Source organism: Papilio xuthus, unplaced genomic scaffold (assembly GCF_000836235.2).
Source record: "Papilio xuthus unplaced genomic scaffold, Pxut_1.1 DF825017.1, whole genome shotgun sequence".
Lineage (NCBI taxonomy): Eukaryota > Metazoa > Arthropoda > Insecta > Lepidoptera > Papilionidae > Papilio > Papilio xuthus.
The window spans coordinates 3751450-3770445 of record NW_013533632.1 but is presented as its reverse complement, the minus strand read 5'-3'; the positions used below and the strand labels follow the sequence as shown (position 1 = coordinate 3770445).

The following is an 18996-nucleotide window of genomic DNA, read 5'->3' as shown; positions in this document are numbered from 1 at the left end:
AACGCTTCCCTTATTATCATATATGAAACGGCCTACGAATGGAAGCCCATACGATATTCTAAAAGGAATTTAAAACCATAAGTTACTTTATATATCTTACGGAGACACGAGGAAGTATTTTCCTGGAGTTATGCAGAAGCCCAGTGTAAAGGGTTCCGTTGCGTTCCTTTGGAGATCCCGGGACCCACGCAGTTGCACTTGAGGTTGGCCACCGAGGGAGTTTTAGTGAGTAAGAATCTCACATTAACCAGTCCAGAGATTTCAGAGGACATTTAACTAATTGAAATAATCTTGTGGAAGTAAAAGATACATTTGTTGTTTTGTCCATTTTAAACAATATATGCATTTTGACTCATACTTTCCTTATGTAATCCTTGTAGATTTATTAAATTAATTTATTTTCGTAACCAAGTATGAGATAAAATGGGGGATAAAATTGAAATTTAATTAATTTTAATGACGGCAGTCATGACCCAGTTTATTTTGCTATAAAATTAAAATTCAGTAAGTAAGCGAATATTAAATAATTTCACCAAATTTTAATGCATTTTGGTAATTATTCGTTTATATTTAATCATTAGCAAACGCTCACGACATCGTCCGATTGAAGTTTATCAATAGTAATAGATCCCAGTACATCACAACATATTTTATATTTACAAATTTTGAAATCCCTAAAAGAAAATACTATTTTATTGATATTGTAAAGATATAAAATCTTCTCGCAATCGAATTATTAAAAGTAATAAGAAAAAAAAAATACAGACGAATTGAAAACCTCTTAATTTTTGAAGTCGGTTAATAAATCGGAAAAATATTTTTTTTTGTTATGAATAAATTTTTTGAATGAATAATAATTATTAATATATGAAAGAGGTCAATAAAAATTCTAGTTCGACTCCGCTTCATTAATTGAATTTAAACTTCGATAACTTAAATTTCCAAGGCATAATTGATTTCAACGAGGTTTGGGTGTTTCATCTTATACAAGTTCTCAACCGAAGTAATTGAAATTTGGTTTAAACGATATTGGCTATATTATACTAATATGTTTAAATAGAAATCAGTATTTTAATTATGTTTCGCTTATTTCGTTTCTACAATAATTGATTTAGAATAAGTTAAATTAAGTCATACATAATTATCTTACATATAAAATTGTCATGTCACAATGTTAGTTACCATACTCCTGCGAAACGGCTTGAACGATTTTTATAAAATTTTATATGCAAATTCAGTAGATCTGAGAATCGACTGCTATCTATTTAATGCCGCGTAAACTGAGCCACGCGTGACAGCTAGTAAATATTTAAAAGTTAAACTTGTTTGAAAAATATCGCACTCAATATTTCAATATCTACTTAAATAAAGTAAAACAAACGATATTTTACAATTAGAAAATCCTACATTAAAGTTTAGTGGCTATCAAAAAAGTTTGTATGTATTTTTAGACATTATTGGTTAAAATCCTTTGGCGTGAATGACGTGCTTTCGTTACAAAGTCCAGTGTTAGAATGAATAGTGTAGGGACACAAACGTCGACATTTTAGTAAGGCTAGTGTTGGGTCAATACACTGCCACATTTTCGAATTTTCTTCCTAACAGTATAGAATAGACAAAGAAAATACATACCAATTCACATATCTTATTATTTTACCTTGAGGAGCTACATATTTGAAGAGATGATAATTCAATTTGTCAGTAATGCTCATAAAAAACGTTTCGCTTACCTAAAATCAATTTCTGCAGCACACTAGATCGCGTATTTCTAATCCAATTTGTATCCTATAAGCCAGAATATGAGAATATGGGTTTGAAGGAAAAAGAACAAAAGGATCCTATCAAACGAAATTGTTGAAGATACAGAGGCGGCGACACACAAACTGCGAATACAAACCAATACAAAAGTCCATACGACTAATCAAGGGACGGAGAGTTTTCCATTTAACGTTTGGAACTGAAACACCCGCACGTTTTGATCAATAATTTATTTTCATTTGAGACTCTGGAGCATGTGAGCCTCGCTCAGTACGTTTATGAAAGCTTCGTTAATTCCGAGCGAGTGGCCAACAAATGGAAATTGAAAAACTGCGTATTGTACTGATTGGGAATTCTAATAAATTAAATTACTAAAATATAAATACATATATTGTAGATGTACTGAGTCAGCTATTCGTATCTATGTACCTCGGAGTTTGATCCTTAAATAAGTTAGGGCCTATAGAATTTAGAAATCTTTTTAATTTAGTAATGAAGATTGATTTCTTCATTCTGAAAGGTTTTATAAAGTAAAATAAATTAATGTTAAATTTGTACTAAATATATTAAGTTCAATACTGACTTTATAGTGGTTATATTTATTAAAACAAATAGCATAAAAAAATAATAGTTTGCGTGAAATCGTATAGGCCCAATTATATTGAAACATTTTCTTTGAAGTGTTTTTCGACTAAATTGTCCTTTGTCCCATGTAGTGATCTAAAAGCCATTCGATTCCATTCCAATGGGACACAATAGACGGAATGACAACGACACTTTGTTAATAGGGTTTCCGTAACCGATGCTATCTTCTATTATAAAGAAAACCACACTGAATACAAGGTTTCATTTAGTTTACATGAATCTAATATCCAGAATATCATAACTGTGTTATTATTTTTGCATAAGTGCAGGCCGTAAAATTTCATAGTACATCGATATGCTTTTGGAAGTCTACTACTTAATCCTTTCAAAAATATGATACTGGTATGAACATTTTTATTCTTTAGTAGCTGTCGCTTGCGACTCCGTCCACGCGGAATTAAAAAAACCATTTGGGTGTCCAAAAAAACCCAAAAAAAGAATGTGTGTCCCTCCAAATTATGTTCTACATCTTTGTCAAATTTCATTGAGATCCTTAGAGCCATTCTGGAGATGCCTTCTAACAGACTTCGTCGCGCGTAATTAAAAAACATAATTAGTAGCATATGTATTCCTCCAGACTATGTTCTATATGACTGAAAAATTTCGTCGCGATCTGGTCCACCGCTCTAGAGATATGTAACTTCAAATAAATATCCATCCATCTAAACATTCGCATTTATAATATTAGTAAGATAAGATAGATTAAAAGTTAGCAAATAGAAGTAGAAATTATTATAACACCTGTATATTTACATGTAAAGTTTGTGATCTGTCGCAATATGTTATAGTGGAAAGCGAGTTAAAATGAAGCGAAAACATATTATTCTGTTGTGGTTTGTAGCGCAGCTGTATATCATGGTGGTGAGCTAATCAGACTTACCAAATCGTTAACGTTCATCCATTATGTGCATTACACACACGAATTATGATGCACCGAGAACAGAACAGTATATTTAAGTCGTATCCTACTAATGTTAGTTGATATGTTATAAATTTTGTTAATATAAAGTCTAACGTCCAAATATTGAAACAAGCGACAACAACTATTCTTTTCATTTATCATCAACAAAATGTTTTAGAATAGGACCAGTTGTTAAGTCCAAGAGCTCGAATGGTTGTTTCCTATCACTACAGAGAAAGAGTAATCGAATTCTTCGTAGTTTAAAAATAATCAAACCATTTAAGTTACAATTAATTACATTCAAATAGACATGCAAACGATTACCGTTCAATCATCATCAACCTACTCTTATCCCCATCGACGGGTCGGCACAGTATGTACTACTCCTCCATACATCTCTATCAGCCGTCATATCCGAGTCTACCCCCTTCTTACACGAAGTCATTCCATACTTTTTTTGGTCTTCCTCTACCCTTGTAGCCATCCACATTCAATCTCATTATTTTTTTGCTTATATCATCATCATCCCTCCGCATAACATGTCCAAACCACGCTAATATTTTACACCTCAATTTCTCGATCACTGGCGCTACTTTCAAACTTCCTCTAATATACACATTTTTAACTTTATCCTTTCTTGTCGCATTTCAGCTACATGCAACCTTCTTTTATCCGAAACCTTAAACGATTACCGTTCAATAATTAACAAAAAAACAATGATTTTAATTTAAGTAACCAAAACTATATTTGACAAGTTTATAATAGATGCTATTGAATTATCCTACGAGTAGATAGTGTCACATGCTATTAGTTCACTGGCGACAGATGAAAACCTCAAGGGTCACGAGTACAGACACACATGTGGGATATTGTACCCTCGCAGACAACTTACCACCGCACATTTATCTCTTAACAGTGTAACCCCTCCAATCGGATCACGTGGCTTAATCGAACCAACCCATTATATTATAAGGATTAACTTGACAGGAGAAATTAAATATTTTAATGCTTCTATTGTTTTGATATAGAATTTAACACGTGTAACAACTGAAACAGAGCAGTAAAGAGAAAAAGTAATTAAATCATAAGAAATATCTAATTTCTATTACGTGTACTCAAGGATATACGAGACGATATGTCAATGCCTTACTGTAGTTTATAGAGGCGGAAGAATTCAAGTCTACCCAGTAATTTTGATCTATAAACATATATAAAGGAAAGTCGTATTAGTTATACTATTCATAACTTAAGAAAGGCTATACCGATATGGCTAAAACTTGGTGAGGAGGAAGCTTAGGGCCAAAAGACGGACATAGGATACTATTTATTCTTTTTTTTCGAATTTATGCCTTGAAGGGCTGCTTTTTATTTAACTTTCTCATATTATAAATGCGAATGTTTAGATGGATGGACGTGGATGGATGGATAGGTGGACTACACTAATTAAGTTTTTTTACATATCCACGCGGACGGAGTCGCGGGCGACAGCTAGTATCATACTAAAAATGTTAATAACGCAAATGATTACATGGATAAACGTTTGAAGGTATCTCCAGAACGACTACAAGGATCTCGCTGAAATTAGGCATAGATGTAGAACATAGCCTGTAAGAACACATAGGGTACTAATAAAGTTTTTTTTTAATTCCACGCAGACGGAGTCGCGGGTGACAGCTAGTTCTAAAATAAATATGGTATTCTCTTTATAATATTGTTTAGATTTAATATGGTATAAAATGAAAGTATAATTTATTCGAGGGGTAATTGTCTTTTAATTTAATTAATTCCAAAACAGGAATGTGTAGGGCTTCAATATATTGCGACCCTGTCGTCAAGATTGTTGTCACTTTTAATTTGTTTTGTTTTAAAACTTGAAGAAGGAAAATAATTTGGGAGACAAAAATTTTAATAAGCTACGTAACTCTACATCACTGGAATGATAATAAAAATCCATCTCTTTGTAAACAAAATAAAAACTTAGTGTTTGTAATTCAAGGTCTCAAGAATATTTAAGAGAATCAGTCTGAAGTCATATTAATTTGCTTACTTACTAATATTATAAATGCTAATGTTTAGATGAATGGATGAATGTTTGTTTGAAGGCATCTCCAGAACGTAGTCTGGAAGAACACATATTCTACTAGTTAAGTTTTTTAATTCCGCGCAGACGGAATCGCGGGCGACTAGTAATTAAATAAAATTTAAAGTTTAAGTCGGCACTCAGTGACATATTTAAATCTTTAATGCCATGATTCGAGAACCGCTTTGTTTGCGAATGAAACGTCAGATTAACGGAACTTTTTAATTTTCACGTGAATTCCGGTAGCGCATAAGCGTTTTCACATGAACTTGTCTTTATAAGCGGCAATTTACTGTGTAATCATTTGGAAAGGTAAACTCAGTGAGAGAAGAATATTAGAGTTTATAAATTTTTCAAACTAATCTTAATTAAATTTCTCGGAAGTATTATGTGTTTATTTCGTATTGTTTTTAGATGTATTTATTTATTTATCATACTCTTAATATAGTACATTTCATATATAAAATGAAAAACTGTACAAAATATGTTATATTAAAAATATAGCACCACCGGCTGCGGAATCCCAAGACTCAAGCAACCAGCGGTCAGGGCTGCAGAGACAGGAACTTGCTCAAGATGCGTTCGGTTTCTAGAATAACTGCTTTTTGTATCTTGCCCTTAATTTAACTAATAAGCGAGAGCTTCTTAAGATGTTGGTTGATGTTTCGTATTGTTATTATTACTTAGATCCAATTTATCAGCGATTGAGGAATTCAATAAAGAATATCTTACACTCTTGTAATTTGTTCAAACTTTCGTGAGACATTATCATAAACTTTTATAAAAACGGCGAAAACACTTACGTATGTCCGTACGTAGGGCCCCCGATGGGCGCGAAACTAGTCGGTGCCGCCACCGGACGAACATACGTGACTGTTTTAGCCGTTTTTATATAAGTTCTTGAAATTCGAATTACAATTCTACCACTTAAGGCAAAGATATATTTGCTTATTATGTTATTTTTTTCTCAGTGCATATCATTTCCTAATCGTATGGAAAAAAATCTCTCGTTTATAAGAAGCTTCAACCACAGATGGATGTTTTCTTAACTCATTACTTGACGGGAAGATAACTGGATGACAACACGTCAAAAGCAAATATGTATGTCACTCCTAAGCTTTATACAACACGGCATTCAAACCATTTCCTAAGTCCCCTTTACAGAACGTTAAAAAGAAATGAAGCGGAAAAAAATCATAATCCATGTCGGCATTTGCTTTTGAAATAAATTGACGAAGTTTTTTTTTTGAATGTAGGAATATTTGATTAATCTCATAAAAGACTGGCAGGGAAAGTTACAGTGAAAAAGCTATAGAAGCGCCCTCAATACTGTTTTCTTTTTTTGAAAAAAAAAACCTGTTCACGTTGTAGTACTTGATGCATTCAAACAACTCCAGCCGAGTGCTGGACCACCGCTAGCGTTTTTACTACTTAAAAATACATTGCACTCCGCATATGGTAAAGTTACTTTCAGCTCTATTGGTTCCAAATACTTCATTGTAATAATGTATAGAAGCTTTATTTCTATACGTAGCAAATGAGATCAATTCTGTCTCGACAACTTAGTGAGCTTAAATATTATCATCGCTTTTTAAATATGATACTAGTAGCTGTCGCCCGCGAATCCGTCCGCGCGGAAATCATTAGTAGCTTATGTGTTATTTCAGGCTATATTCTACGTATATGCCTAATTTTAGCAAGATACATACCCCCTTTCTGGAAATACATTCAAACAAACATCCAATCATCCATCCATCTAAACATTCCCATTTATAATGTTAGTAAGATATTAGTAAAAGTTTTCTCACAAATTTCGCGTCATCAATTGTTATATATGTTTTGGATCGCTTTAAATTATCTCGTATAATGCCATTAACACGTTGGCTGCCACAATGATTTTTTGAAAAAAATATTTTTTTTAATGTAGGTATTGAATAGAAGTATGGCTTGTCGGACATATAGTCCGACACGGCCTGATTGAAACATTAGCTTGTCGGACATATAGTCCGACATGGCAGCTAACGTGTTAAGAAAACAACAATCGTCATATACTCTCATATTCCTATTCCAAATGTCAGTTAATCTTCTTAACTAATTATGCAGGAATTGAAATTTTGTGCTAGTCAAAACTGTTAACAGTTTTGTCAACGGCAAAGTTCGAAACCCTTTCTATGTCAGTAATTTGGAGGTCTAATCCTTCTAGACCTGTAAGCCGACGTGTAACGTTCTTACGAATTGTTACAACTACGCCAAGGTAGTTAAAGTTTGCGAACAATGCGCCAGGTAGGGAATAATTATGACTGTTATATTTTATCGTTTATAAATTAATGATAATAATAACCATTTGTATTACTTGCTATTGTCGACTCCGTACGCTAGGAATTAAGAAAAAACGTAATTAGTAGCCTATGTATTCTTCCAGACTATATTCTGCATATGTGCCAAATTTCATCAAAATCCGTTGACCAGTTCCGGAGTAAACTTCTATAAAACATCCATCTATCCATCCAAACGTCCACATTTATAATATTAGTACGATAGTACCAAGTAAAAATTCTTGGTTAATCCGTAATTTTAAATACATCTTTAATTCTCTATGTAGAGATATTCTGAGCTGTTTTCCACTATGCATTAAAAGCTATTGTAGTATAACAGCTTACAAAAACTATCTGCACTGAATTGCCTTCACGGCGTGTTAGCATTCACGAACCGACCATATTTCGTATTTTATCCGTTTCATTAGACAGTTATATTATAACAACGTGTGTAAACCCCTCCCTCGCGAGCCGACCAAAAGAGTTTTTATTTTCTGCCTCTTCTGAGCCCGCTTTTGTCCTTTTTTCGTTTGGCTTGTTTTATATGGGGCGTTTAATTCGATAAAATTCGCGTGGACTCGAATTGGTTTAGGAGAGTTGGAAAATAGAGCGGCATGAAAATGTTCCTGGCTATGTCAATGTAACTATTCGCTTTTCGGGAGCCGCTTTAACCAAAGGAATTGTGCTAATTTATTACACTTTACTTACGCCGATTCACTTTCGTTTTCTTGATATGTTTTCTATAGTATCCTTAGGATTTAAAATTAAGACAGCATTATTTTTGGTACGAGTATATAAATATAATTCTTTTTAGCTCTGTAGTGATAAGAAATTTTTGTATTAACATAATTTTAATTTTCGATTAGTTAACTTTTACAATTTGTTTATCACTAGGTCTGCTTCGGCTGCAACAACTGTACCAGACAATGCAACCGGGTCGGACAACGTTTCGTATATCACTCGTGAAGCGAATTAATAACGCATCAGATGCAATGGAATTTCTGTTGAGTTTGGAACAGTATGACCGATGGAGCAATAAACGCATAGTGCTCGACTGTAACGCGAAAAATGCGAAAAACATACTAGTGGAGCATGTGCGAAAAGTACAATTGGGCCGTAGAACCTACCACTACATGCTCAGTGGGCTGGTAAGCTTTTTCTGTTTCACTGAGCCGACGCCGAATAACGTGGAACGTGTAACAACCAATTGCAGGCGATCTCAATTGTCAATCGTTTTGAAATCACAGTACGTAAAAAAAGGTCAATTCACTCTTGGCCGATTTAGAAACGTACACATCGCTTTTATGGAAGAGTTATTCCATTTTAAAGTTTAACGAATAAACTCGCGTCAAATACCGATTGAACTTTATCCTTTTCAAATGCGTTTAGTTTTTTGTAAATTATTAATACAATTTGTAATTAATTGGGAACTTTAAAATAATATATTACTTTAAACCTCACGTTTGCATTTCCTTTCGAATTACCGTATTGAGTAATACACTATTACATTTTTTGTAATTTTTGCGACAATAGATATATTTTAGAACGCAAGAATATAATATAATACTGATCTTCAATAATGGAATTGAGAAATAAATTACTTTAAAACAGTATTAAAAAGAGTAAAGCGTATCATTAAATATCTAAATCTTATCATTTTAATATTAAAAACGATGTGTAATTAAGTTTAATTTTTGTTTTATTCAATTAACAGGTTATGGACGATCATTGGGAAAATGAAGTAACGGAATACGGTGCTGTTAATATCACTGGTTTCAGAATTGTGGATCATTCACGGAAGATCGTGCGTGATTTCATGGACGGCTTACGAAGAATGGACCCCCGTTTCAAGGGGACCATATCGGTAAGTGGATATGCTTTTAACGCAACTCTATATGCCTTGCCTGACAGTGGCAGTTTAATTAGCGAGTTCCGTACTACGATTGAGTTTACAGCACTGCAATCATGTCAGTTTAGAAATGTATGCTTATTTCATAAAATCTACCATATTTCTATCAAATGATGTTTCCGTTCATTTTTCCAATATCTATTTTATATTGTTGCCTTTTATGCTACACGGAAATCCTTTGAAGTGGCTTTCCGCGTTTGTATTGTACGTAAAAGAAGAGCCTATTAGTGATGGAGAGGTTTTGAGTACTAAAAATATGTACGATGAAACAAGCACTCGATCGTTGGCAACCTCTTGAAGGCAAAGAAAGTAATATTACAATTCAAAATAATATTGAAAGAACTACATAGTAAAAATTAAAAAGCGTTTAAAAATACCTAAATTATTTTATATCGTCTTTTAGATCGGCTGATAGAAATGTATAGAGTCAATTGATAAGTGCATGATGATTTTTCGTGTTTTGGGTTTGGTTGTTGTATTTGTTTATAAAATATAAAAAAAAACTTATAAAAATAGTATAAGATATAAAATGTAACAACAAAACTCTGACCTAAATAAGTGTTCCGATAACAATAGCACGATTCTTTCTTTTAATTTCTTGAAGCAAATCGTGACAATTTCTCTGTTACTGTTAAGAATTTTTTGATATTTTTCTTCAAATTCCCAGCTGCAATTTATTACCACATTTTGTTGAGGAAATCATACATATTTTGAGAAAGGATTATAAGGTTGGTTTCCCTTAAAATGTATGTATAATGCTTTCGCAACAGATAGTTTGTTTTTTATAATACAAAGATGTATTCATAGAAATTGTGCTTTATCTCTATGTTACAAAAATATAACGCTCATAATATTTTATAGGGGTACCTTACACCTATGGTTGACTATAGCCTAATCACTCTTAACTTAGAGTAGGCTCCGAGCCTCTCGGTGTGGATGTATAGTGAGCTAATGATGATGATAACACCTTCACTGTATTAAAATTATAGGTTTACAAGGTTTTTTCCTTATAGCATGAGCCTGCTCGTATGTCACAAATAAGGCTGCGGCCACCGGAATTCGCCAAAACAGCGAAGTGACCGCTGCTCATAATCATCAGTATGTCTTTCTTAATAATCAACATAGGTGTGGTGTGTCCAAGACAGAAAGAGTATATTTCCTCTACCTACGCCCCTCCCCCGCCAAATCCACTTCCCCGTCTCTTCCATTCCAGGTTCATAAAGTTTAGTGATAGAACTTTTGCCTCGGGCAGGTGTATCCATTTTTATCGCAACGATTGATCTCTCCGTGCGGTGTAAATTTCTGTAATAGAGTCTAAATTTCAATATTCAAGAATTCTAGCGTATTTTATTACAAATTTCAATTAAATAAAATCCCTGTGATGTTAATGGAATGAAAGTGAAAACTTCATCTATACCTTACTTTAAAATTAAAATTATAATAATAAAATAAAAAAATCTATTCATAAAAGATTAACATAGTTTCGTACTAATATATGAGAAAAGTACAGATTAGTTTAAATATTTGTAATAACTATTTAAGTTTTCACAAAATAAGTTGTGCTTAAGTGATACAAGTTTCAGCGTCTCAACTGCCAGTCTTACTTTGATGTATCCAAATTTTTTTACTTACTATCTAGCCATAAAGGTTGTATTACAAGCCGCGCCAACCTTTAAATTTAATATAAACATAAACTCTACACTAATTTAAGACTTAGGAGCATATTTATAAATCTTCTTTACTGAAAGTATCAACAAAATTTTACGACAAACCCAAAACGTTGCATAAAGTCAGCACCGAGGTGGTAAATAACATTTCGTTTAAAGAAAATTCCGACGTAGAGTAATAACGCGTTTATGTAGATTTCACTAACTTGCGTACACCCTAATGAAACCGTAAGTGGTTACCCGGCATAAATTATTACTTCATATTATGATCTCTCCGTTTCGAGTTACACTTCGGCCTTTTTAGATTTAACAGCGTTCTCACTTGAGAATTGTTTCAGAGAAATTGGTAATGTGTTTATGGTAATATATCATAATGTATGCGTTGAGTGATCCACTGGTATATTATGTTTATGATGGCTAATAAAAACTTTGTAAGCATTTTAATATTATCAAAATATTTTGGGCAAAATATTACTACGTATTTTTACTTTTATAGATTAAATATTATAGATTATGTCTTTTTATTGCACCTCATCTAATTTATGATTAACTGACTATCGTCCGCGATATAGTCCGCGCGGAATTAAAAAGAAAAAATCTTAATTAGTAGCCTATGTGTTCTTCCAGGCTATGTTCTATACCTATATATTTTAACCAAATCCATGTAGCTGTTTTGGAGATACCTTCTAACAAACATCAATATATACTTTCGTGTTTATAATATTAGTAAGATAAAAAAAGAAATGTTACACTTAACGTAACCTGGTCTTACATGATTTGTAAGTTAATTTTTAGTTTAAATGAATTTATATAGAAGACCTTTGAAAATAGACAAAACAGTATTAAAAGTTAAAATTTAAGATAAAAATATAACTTTAAAATTAGATGAATAAATAAATCAACAACCAAATAACCGAAATCAATTTGTTTATCCGCTATGTTCGCTGTACTGACAACGGTTGGAAGATGGAGAATGATTGATTGACTTCCATCCATGTCATTCGCCACTGTTACGATTCCATTCCAAATCACTACCTTAGTTACAGTGCGCCACTCATACGAGAAATCGTGACAGAAGTAATTCTGTATGCATTTACAAATTGTATTTCTCATCAATTTGGGCCAAACATAAGTGTTAGTCTTCGGCATAATCAATTTATTTAATTAACAATGAAGTGTTGGTTAAACGAACTAAAGCAATGTTTAAATAAAACATTAAATCATGTCACCAATCAAGGATGATTAATGAATTGGTTTTTAAAACAACAAAAGTAAATAACATTAATAATTTGAAATTATTTATCTAAATAATACAAACAATTTTATATGCGAAATAAATAATCGATATATTATTTTCTAATGTTATCTTAATTTTACTTCTTACTAATATTATAAATGGAAAGTTTAGATGTATGGATGTATGTTAGAAGGTATCTGGAAAGGTTCAACAGATCTTGATGAAATTTTGCACATAGAAGGTGTAGAACATAGTCTAAAAGAACATAGACTTATAAAGTTTTTTTTTGTAATTCCGCGAACGACCGTTAGTTTTATATAAAACTAAACAAAACTTTGATAACAGGCGCAAACTGCGCTTATGTACGACGGTGTACAAGTACTTATGGACGCGCTTGGACGACTGATGAGAAAGAAACCTGATGCGTTCAGAACAGCTTTACGCCGTGCTGCAGCGCAAGCGAACCTTACCAAAGTAATAGACTGCAATCCTAGCAAGAGCTGGGTTGTACCATTCGAACATGGTGATAAAATATCAAGATTAATAAAAAAGGTAAGAGTTATTTGGTATTTAAAATTAGTTTTGACATTTGAGCTAATTTTTTTCTTAATTGGACTGAGACGTAGAAGAAAATTTGATAAATTGTTACTTTTGAAAAAGGTTTTGTTTTAAATTAAACGGAGTTAAGTTAAAATGAATAGTACTTATAGTTAAGCTCATCACGGTATGACTGAGAAATACAAATTCAAATATTTATTTAGTTTAAAATAAAGCGGCATCCAAGCCCGTATTTAAAGAAAGTTTAGCTTTGTGCCGTCAACGTTCTCGGCGCTTTGTCGCGTTTGATATGTGGGCATAGAATCACACACACATTATTCTGTGCCACTTCGTATGTATGATAGTTATTTGTTTCTATTTTGCAATTTTACGTTTGAGTCCGAGTTTCAAACAATAAACAGGTACATTTGTCACACGTGTATAACTTTCTATTTATGATGTATGAGCATATTTAGGGAGTTATAGAGCGACGTTTTTGTGTGTAACCATTGAACTAGTAATCTATAGATCCTGGATTCAATGCTTGACATGGTGGTTTTAGAATTTCTTATGTACCTACATTTATCGGACGTTATTACGATGAACGATAATATTGACACAATCCATATGTTGGCGAAAAAATTTAAAGATGTTTGCACCATTTCGTTCTAGTCTTGCGAAGTTGACTAACACCTAATCATCCCTGATTTAGAGTAGGCTCGTAGGTTGAAATATGTTTGATATCAACAACAAAAATCTGAGTGTTCTTTTTATTTTAGACGGATATCGAGGGTCTTACGGGAAACATTTCATTCGACGAAGAAGGTCATAGATATAATTTTACTTTACAAGTTGTAGAAATGACAGTTGAAAGTGCGATGATTCAGGTAAAGTTTTTTTTCTTAAAATATATTTTTTTAATTCTAATTTATTTCTGTCCTGTATTTATATAATATAATAATATACTTTTTTATGATCTGTGTTTACTAAAGAAAATAAGAAGAGTCTATATCTCGGATCTTAAACAGGGAAAATAAAATTTAATAAGTTTTTATTGTGATATCCAAAATATAAATTTTACGAGTGTACACAAAACAGAAATGTTTATAAATTTTACTGCTGCCAGACGTCCCGTAATTTTTCTTATACTAGAGTTTCTTTAAAATACATTTCTTTTTAACTAATATGAATCATTTCTCAGATTTTGCTGTTTTATAAAGTTCTTCGTGATTTAACAATACTTTGCGCACCCGTTACCTACTTTAGAAAATATGTTTCAAAGTACCCTCATAAAGCTATGTTTTCGGCCATTTGTAAACTACGTACGTTATATACTAGCTGTGCCCGCGACTTCGTCTGGATGAAATACTGTCTTCTTTTAGTATTTTTATTTATTTGGATATATATATATATATTTAATTTTCATCCCGTATTCCCTCCCTATTGTTGTTTTACACCCTTGAGGGTAAAACTTTTGTAGACTTAGAATGTTTTATTTATTAACGCCAATACTGAAATAAGATTTGTTTTTTTTAAGTATGAAAGTAAACAATTATTACTTATGATATGATATGAACATTTCGATGGAACCTGCACAAGTCTAAGAAGAAATTCAAAGATATGGGTGACGTCAACCAACCCGCACTTGCCAACGTGGTTGACTAACGCCTAATCACCCTTAACTTAGGGTAGGCTCCGAGCCCCTCGGTGGGGACGTATAGTGAGCTGATGATGATGATATGATATGACATTTCTAAGACAACTTTTACCTTAATTTTACCTGTAGGTAGGTACATGGACGGACAAGCAAGGGCTTACATTAGTATCACCAAAGTATATACAACTTCATTCTCCGTCTTCTCTGGACCCAAATAAAACGTACATCGTAACAACAATACTGCAAGAACCTTACATGATGCAGAAACATGAGACGATTGGCTATAGCCGGAAAGAAGATCAGTTGCATGGATTTTGTAAAGATTTATTTGATATAATTGCAAAGAGACTCAAAATTAAATGTAAGACATGTATTTCAAATTATTTTTCTATCAGTCTTAACTGTATATTGATAACTTCACTAGCTTTCATCCGCGACACCGTACGTGCGGTATAAAAAAAAATAGTAGTCTATGAGTTCTTCCAGACTATGTTCTATATGTATATAAAATTTCATAAAGATCCGTTCAGCCGTTTTGGACATATCTTCAAACAAACATCCATCTAAACTTTTGCATTTATAATATTAGTAAGAAATAACTTTGATGTTAATATGGAATTTATTCTACAGTTAATAATAAAACTACTAAACTTAATGAAACTTTTAGATGAATTTCGACTCGTGAGGGAGAACAAAATTGGAAGCAATAGTAATACTGACGCTTGGTCCGGATTAATATCGGAAGTAGTTAAAAAGGTAAGGAATTCAAATATTGATATCGTACAACTATATCCGTCCCATATTAAATTTTAGAAAGCTACAAAATACAGCTTTAATATCAAGAATAAGGTTAAAGCGTGTATGTTTCCTATCAAATTATTGCAATTCCACATATAGTGGACAGATTAGGCTCCCATGTGTTCGGGGCTCAGTAATTAAATTACGTAAGTCACAGCACACCTGGGTTCCATTCAGTTTGTGCCTAACTAAACCGTAACCATGTCAGACAAATCCGTTATGTCTGAGTCTGCCGAAATTATATAGTTCAGGATATTAGTTTTCTAAAATGCATTTATAAAGATAACGTGCGAAATTTAATAAAAACACACAATTAGTAGCTTTTGTGTTCTTCCAGATTATGTTGTATATCATATCGGTTCGAATCCCGCCATTCGACTATTGTGGTAAACCATATCCTAGCACAAGCCTAGAGATTAGTTGGAATGGTTAAAGAAATATTAGTAAATTTCCCAAAAAATCTGCTAATATTTAAAAAAAATATATCTAACGTACCTTCAAACATCCATCCATACATCTAAACATTTGCATTTATAATATTACTACGATATATTAAAAACTAACTCTATAATATGATTACGTTTTACTTTTACTACGATTTGTATTGAATCCAACGTAAAATGAGCAGCTCAAAAACATATCCTTACAAGCTTAGTCGTTTAATACAAGACCCTTTTTGCGAAGGTCTTTGAAAATATCGATTATCTATAAAATGAAGCATGGACTATAAATACCAAATGACCGTCACAGTTGTTCTTGGATAATCCCCTTACGCTGACGGGAATAAATCATAAAAATTGATTGAACCTGATTATTACTGTCAGGTTGTAAAAAAAATCTTACAAAGACACAAATATTGTTTTTGTTTACGTAAACCTTTTGACAATATAAATGGACCACAAATATAAATGTAAAAAAGCTAAAGAAATTGTTTGTTTAAAGTATTTTGATTTGAAAGTTAAGTTTAAGTAGTAAACTTAGGATACCGGGAGCGTCGCTAGCTTCGGGGATTTAAGCACTTGACTTCTAATGTCTTGGATTCGAATCTCGCCATCTACCAATGTTTTTTTCGATTTTAGATTAACATACGTACATTAATGCGACTTTCTTACCGTGAAGGAAACAACGTGATTCGACTCGTATCTGCGAAGAAATACAAAGATATGTGTGAAGTCAACCAACTCGCACTGGGCCTGCGTAGTTGACAAGGGCCTTGTCACCCTTAACTTAGGGTAGGCTCCTATCACCTCTGTGGGAACGTATAGTGAGCTGATTAAACTTAGGATAGTTAACATAATCTTATGAATCACGCAATATTACAAATACAACTGTGAGTTATTTATTAAAGAGAGAATTTATTGATGAGAAGTGTGAATGTATTATAAAATGTTGTAAATTTACACTTTGTCTAAAGAAACATTTAATGCTTTCACTTCCTTTCTCGTTGTTACATATTCCATACAAATTGGACAGTAAGAATAAATGCCTCCGTAAACCAATATCTCGCTTTTATCCAAATCCACAATTTTCTTTGCGTCAGATGATACTGTAATTTTTAAATTCAGTTTTTACTTTTTAAATTTCAAACTAATTTATCACTATTTGAATAGTAGCAATATCGAAAAACTGCAGGCTAATAACTAGGACTCGATGATAATCCGACAATAGCCAAAGACGCCTTAAAACTACGAATATCTAACTTAACCAATACTTGTAGACAATATTGGGAAGATAAATATATGTTCAAAAATAGACTATTAGTGTTGTTTACAAAGTTAATATTTAAACAACATAAAAAAAATAAACGAATACTGAATCTTAAAATAATATTAAATTAAAACGAACTATAACTCCAGCGGTAAGGAAATATCTTATAAGATGCTTCTCTTTAACTGTATTCCTACTTAAAAGAATTTGCTATGTGAATTTTACAGTGAGCGGACGTATTTTCTCTTCAGATATATTGGAAATACGAAAGAGATACTAAGCAAATTGGATCTTTGAAAAGTTCTGAAAGAAAGATTAACGTAATATAATCCGATACTTAATTTTATTGAAACTACTTTAAACCAAAATAGGTTAAATAGTTGCTAAATTAAACGGTTATATTTTTACTCTTTTTACCGTGGGTTTCTGTAATCTTTTTCATCCTCCATTATCTTTAACAAAGCAAAGATAACAATATGTTTAAAACAAAGATCTTGGTCTCGGAGACTCGCGGTTACTAAGTGAGAAACAGTTATAAATCATATTATATAAAGCTGTGCTTTTTAATCTCAAATGTCGATAGGTCAATATCAATTAGTTTTACAAAGTGCTTCTACATGCAATTGTACTTTAACTTGATTTATCTTAGAATTTGATTACTTTAACCGCAGAGACTCGGAAACGCGGTCGCGACCGGGAACACGCATTAGCGGATATGTTACTCGATGCGCTCGGATTACCAATTAGTGTCGGATTTTTACATGACAATTATGAATTAACAAAGATATAGTATGATTTAGATATGATAGTCAGCTAATTTTTATATTAAACAAGTGATATCCCGCGTCGTTGCTTGGTATATGCATCAGATACCCGACAAAGTTCCATCAAAATCTGTCATGTTGTTCCGGTGTTTAACAGGAACAAACGCGGCGGAAAAGATGTACAGACACACAGTCAAAAATATTTAAAATTTGGTTTATCGTTATCGGCATTTGCGTATTTACATACAGACAATCCAATTATATAATATGTTTATATTTGTAATCTGGATCATCGTACACAGAGGTTTTATTTCGTTTCCGTAGGAAGCGGATTTAGCAGTGGCTCCTTTAGCGGTTACAATTGAAAGAGAAAAGTTGGTTGATTTTAGCGAACCTTTTCTTTCAATCGACAATCCCGTCGTTCTTACAAGAGCGCCAAAGCAACTAGCTGATACGTTCAGTTTTCTAAAACCACTGTCAAAGGAGATATGGGTAAGTGAATCAATTTTGAAACCGAATTTTATCTTTTTATATAAAATTATACGATATTCAGATTTTTATACCAGACGTTGACAATAGGGGAAACGGTCACCTGGTCACCAATTAGCGAAGTGACCACTACTCATAGTAATAATTTGAAAGGATTGAGATGCTATACCTTTAATGGACAGGTGACAGGATTTATAGAAAAAAGAAACTTTCCTGTTCTGTACAATCACTACCTCTCCTAATTAACTTCCTCTGTCTCATCCTTATATTAAAAGAATGGCAAGGGGTGTCCAACCCTTGCCATTCTTGCCATAAAATAATGCATATGCCTTTAAAATTTATTTGTCATGAACTGGTTAATATTCAACAACGGTTAGATAACAAAGAATACGGCAGTAGTGAACAAAAGTTTCCTGCACCGATATACACAACTAACTTTCTTTGTCGCCCGAAGCGTAACCAAACATTTTACGATAAAAGCTTGTTCACACAAGATTGTTTGTGACAGTTCTTCGAGGGAGGGGAAGTAAGA

At 32.7% G+C, this 18996-nt stretch overlaps 1 protein-coding gene across 1 annotated transcript in view; it reads left to right on the top strand.

Moving 5' to 3' along the window:
- Nucleotides 1-18996, top strand: part of LOC106126180 (glutamate receptor 1) — a 50201-nt gene that overhangs the window by 23095 nt on the left and 8110 nt on the right. The window contains exons 5-11 of the mRNA XM_013323672.1: nucleotides 8594-8847; nucleotides 9414-9563; nucleotides 12858-13064; nucleotides 13829-13936; nucleotides 14836-15067; nucleotides 15374-15462; nucleotides 18300-18467. Coding sequence (XP_013179126.1) covers nucleotides 8594-8847; nucleotides 9414-9563; nucleotides 12858-13064; nucleotides 13829-13936; nucleotides 14836-15067; nucleotides 15374-15462; nucleotides 18300-18467 — 1208 coding nt within the window. The remainder of the gene's footprint in view (nucleotides 1-8593; nucleotides 8848-9413; nucleotides 9564-12857; nucleotides 13065-13828; nucleotides 13937-14835; nucleotides 15068-15373; nucleotides 15463-18299; nucleotides 18468-18996) is intronic.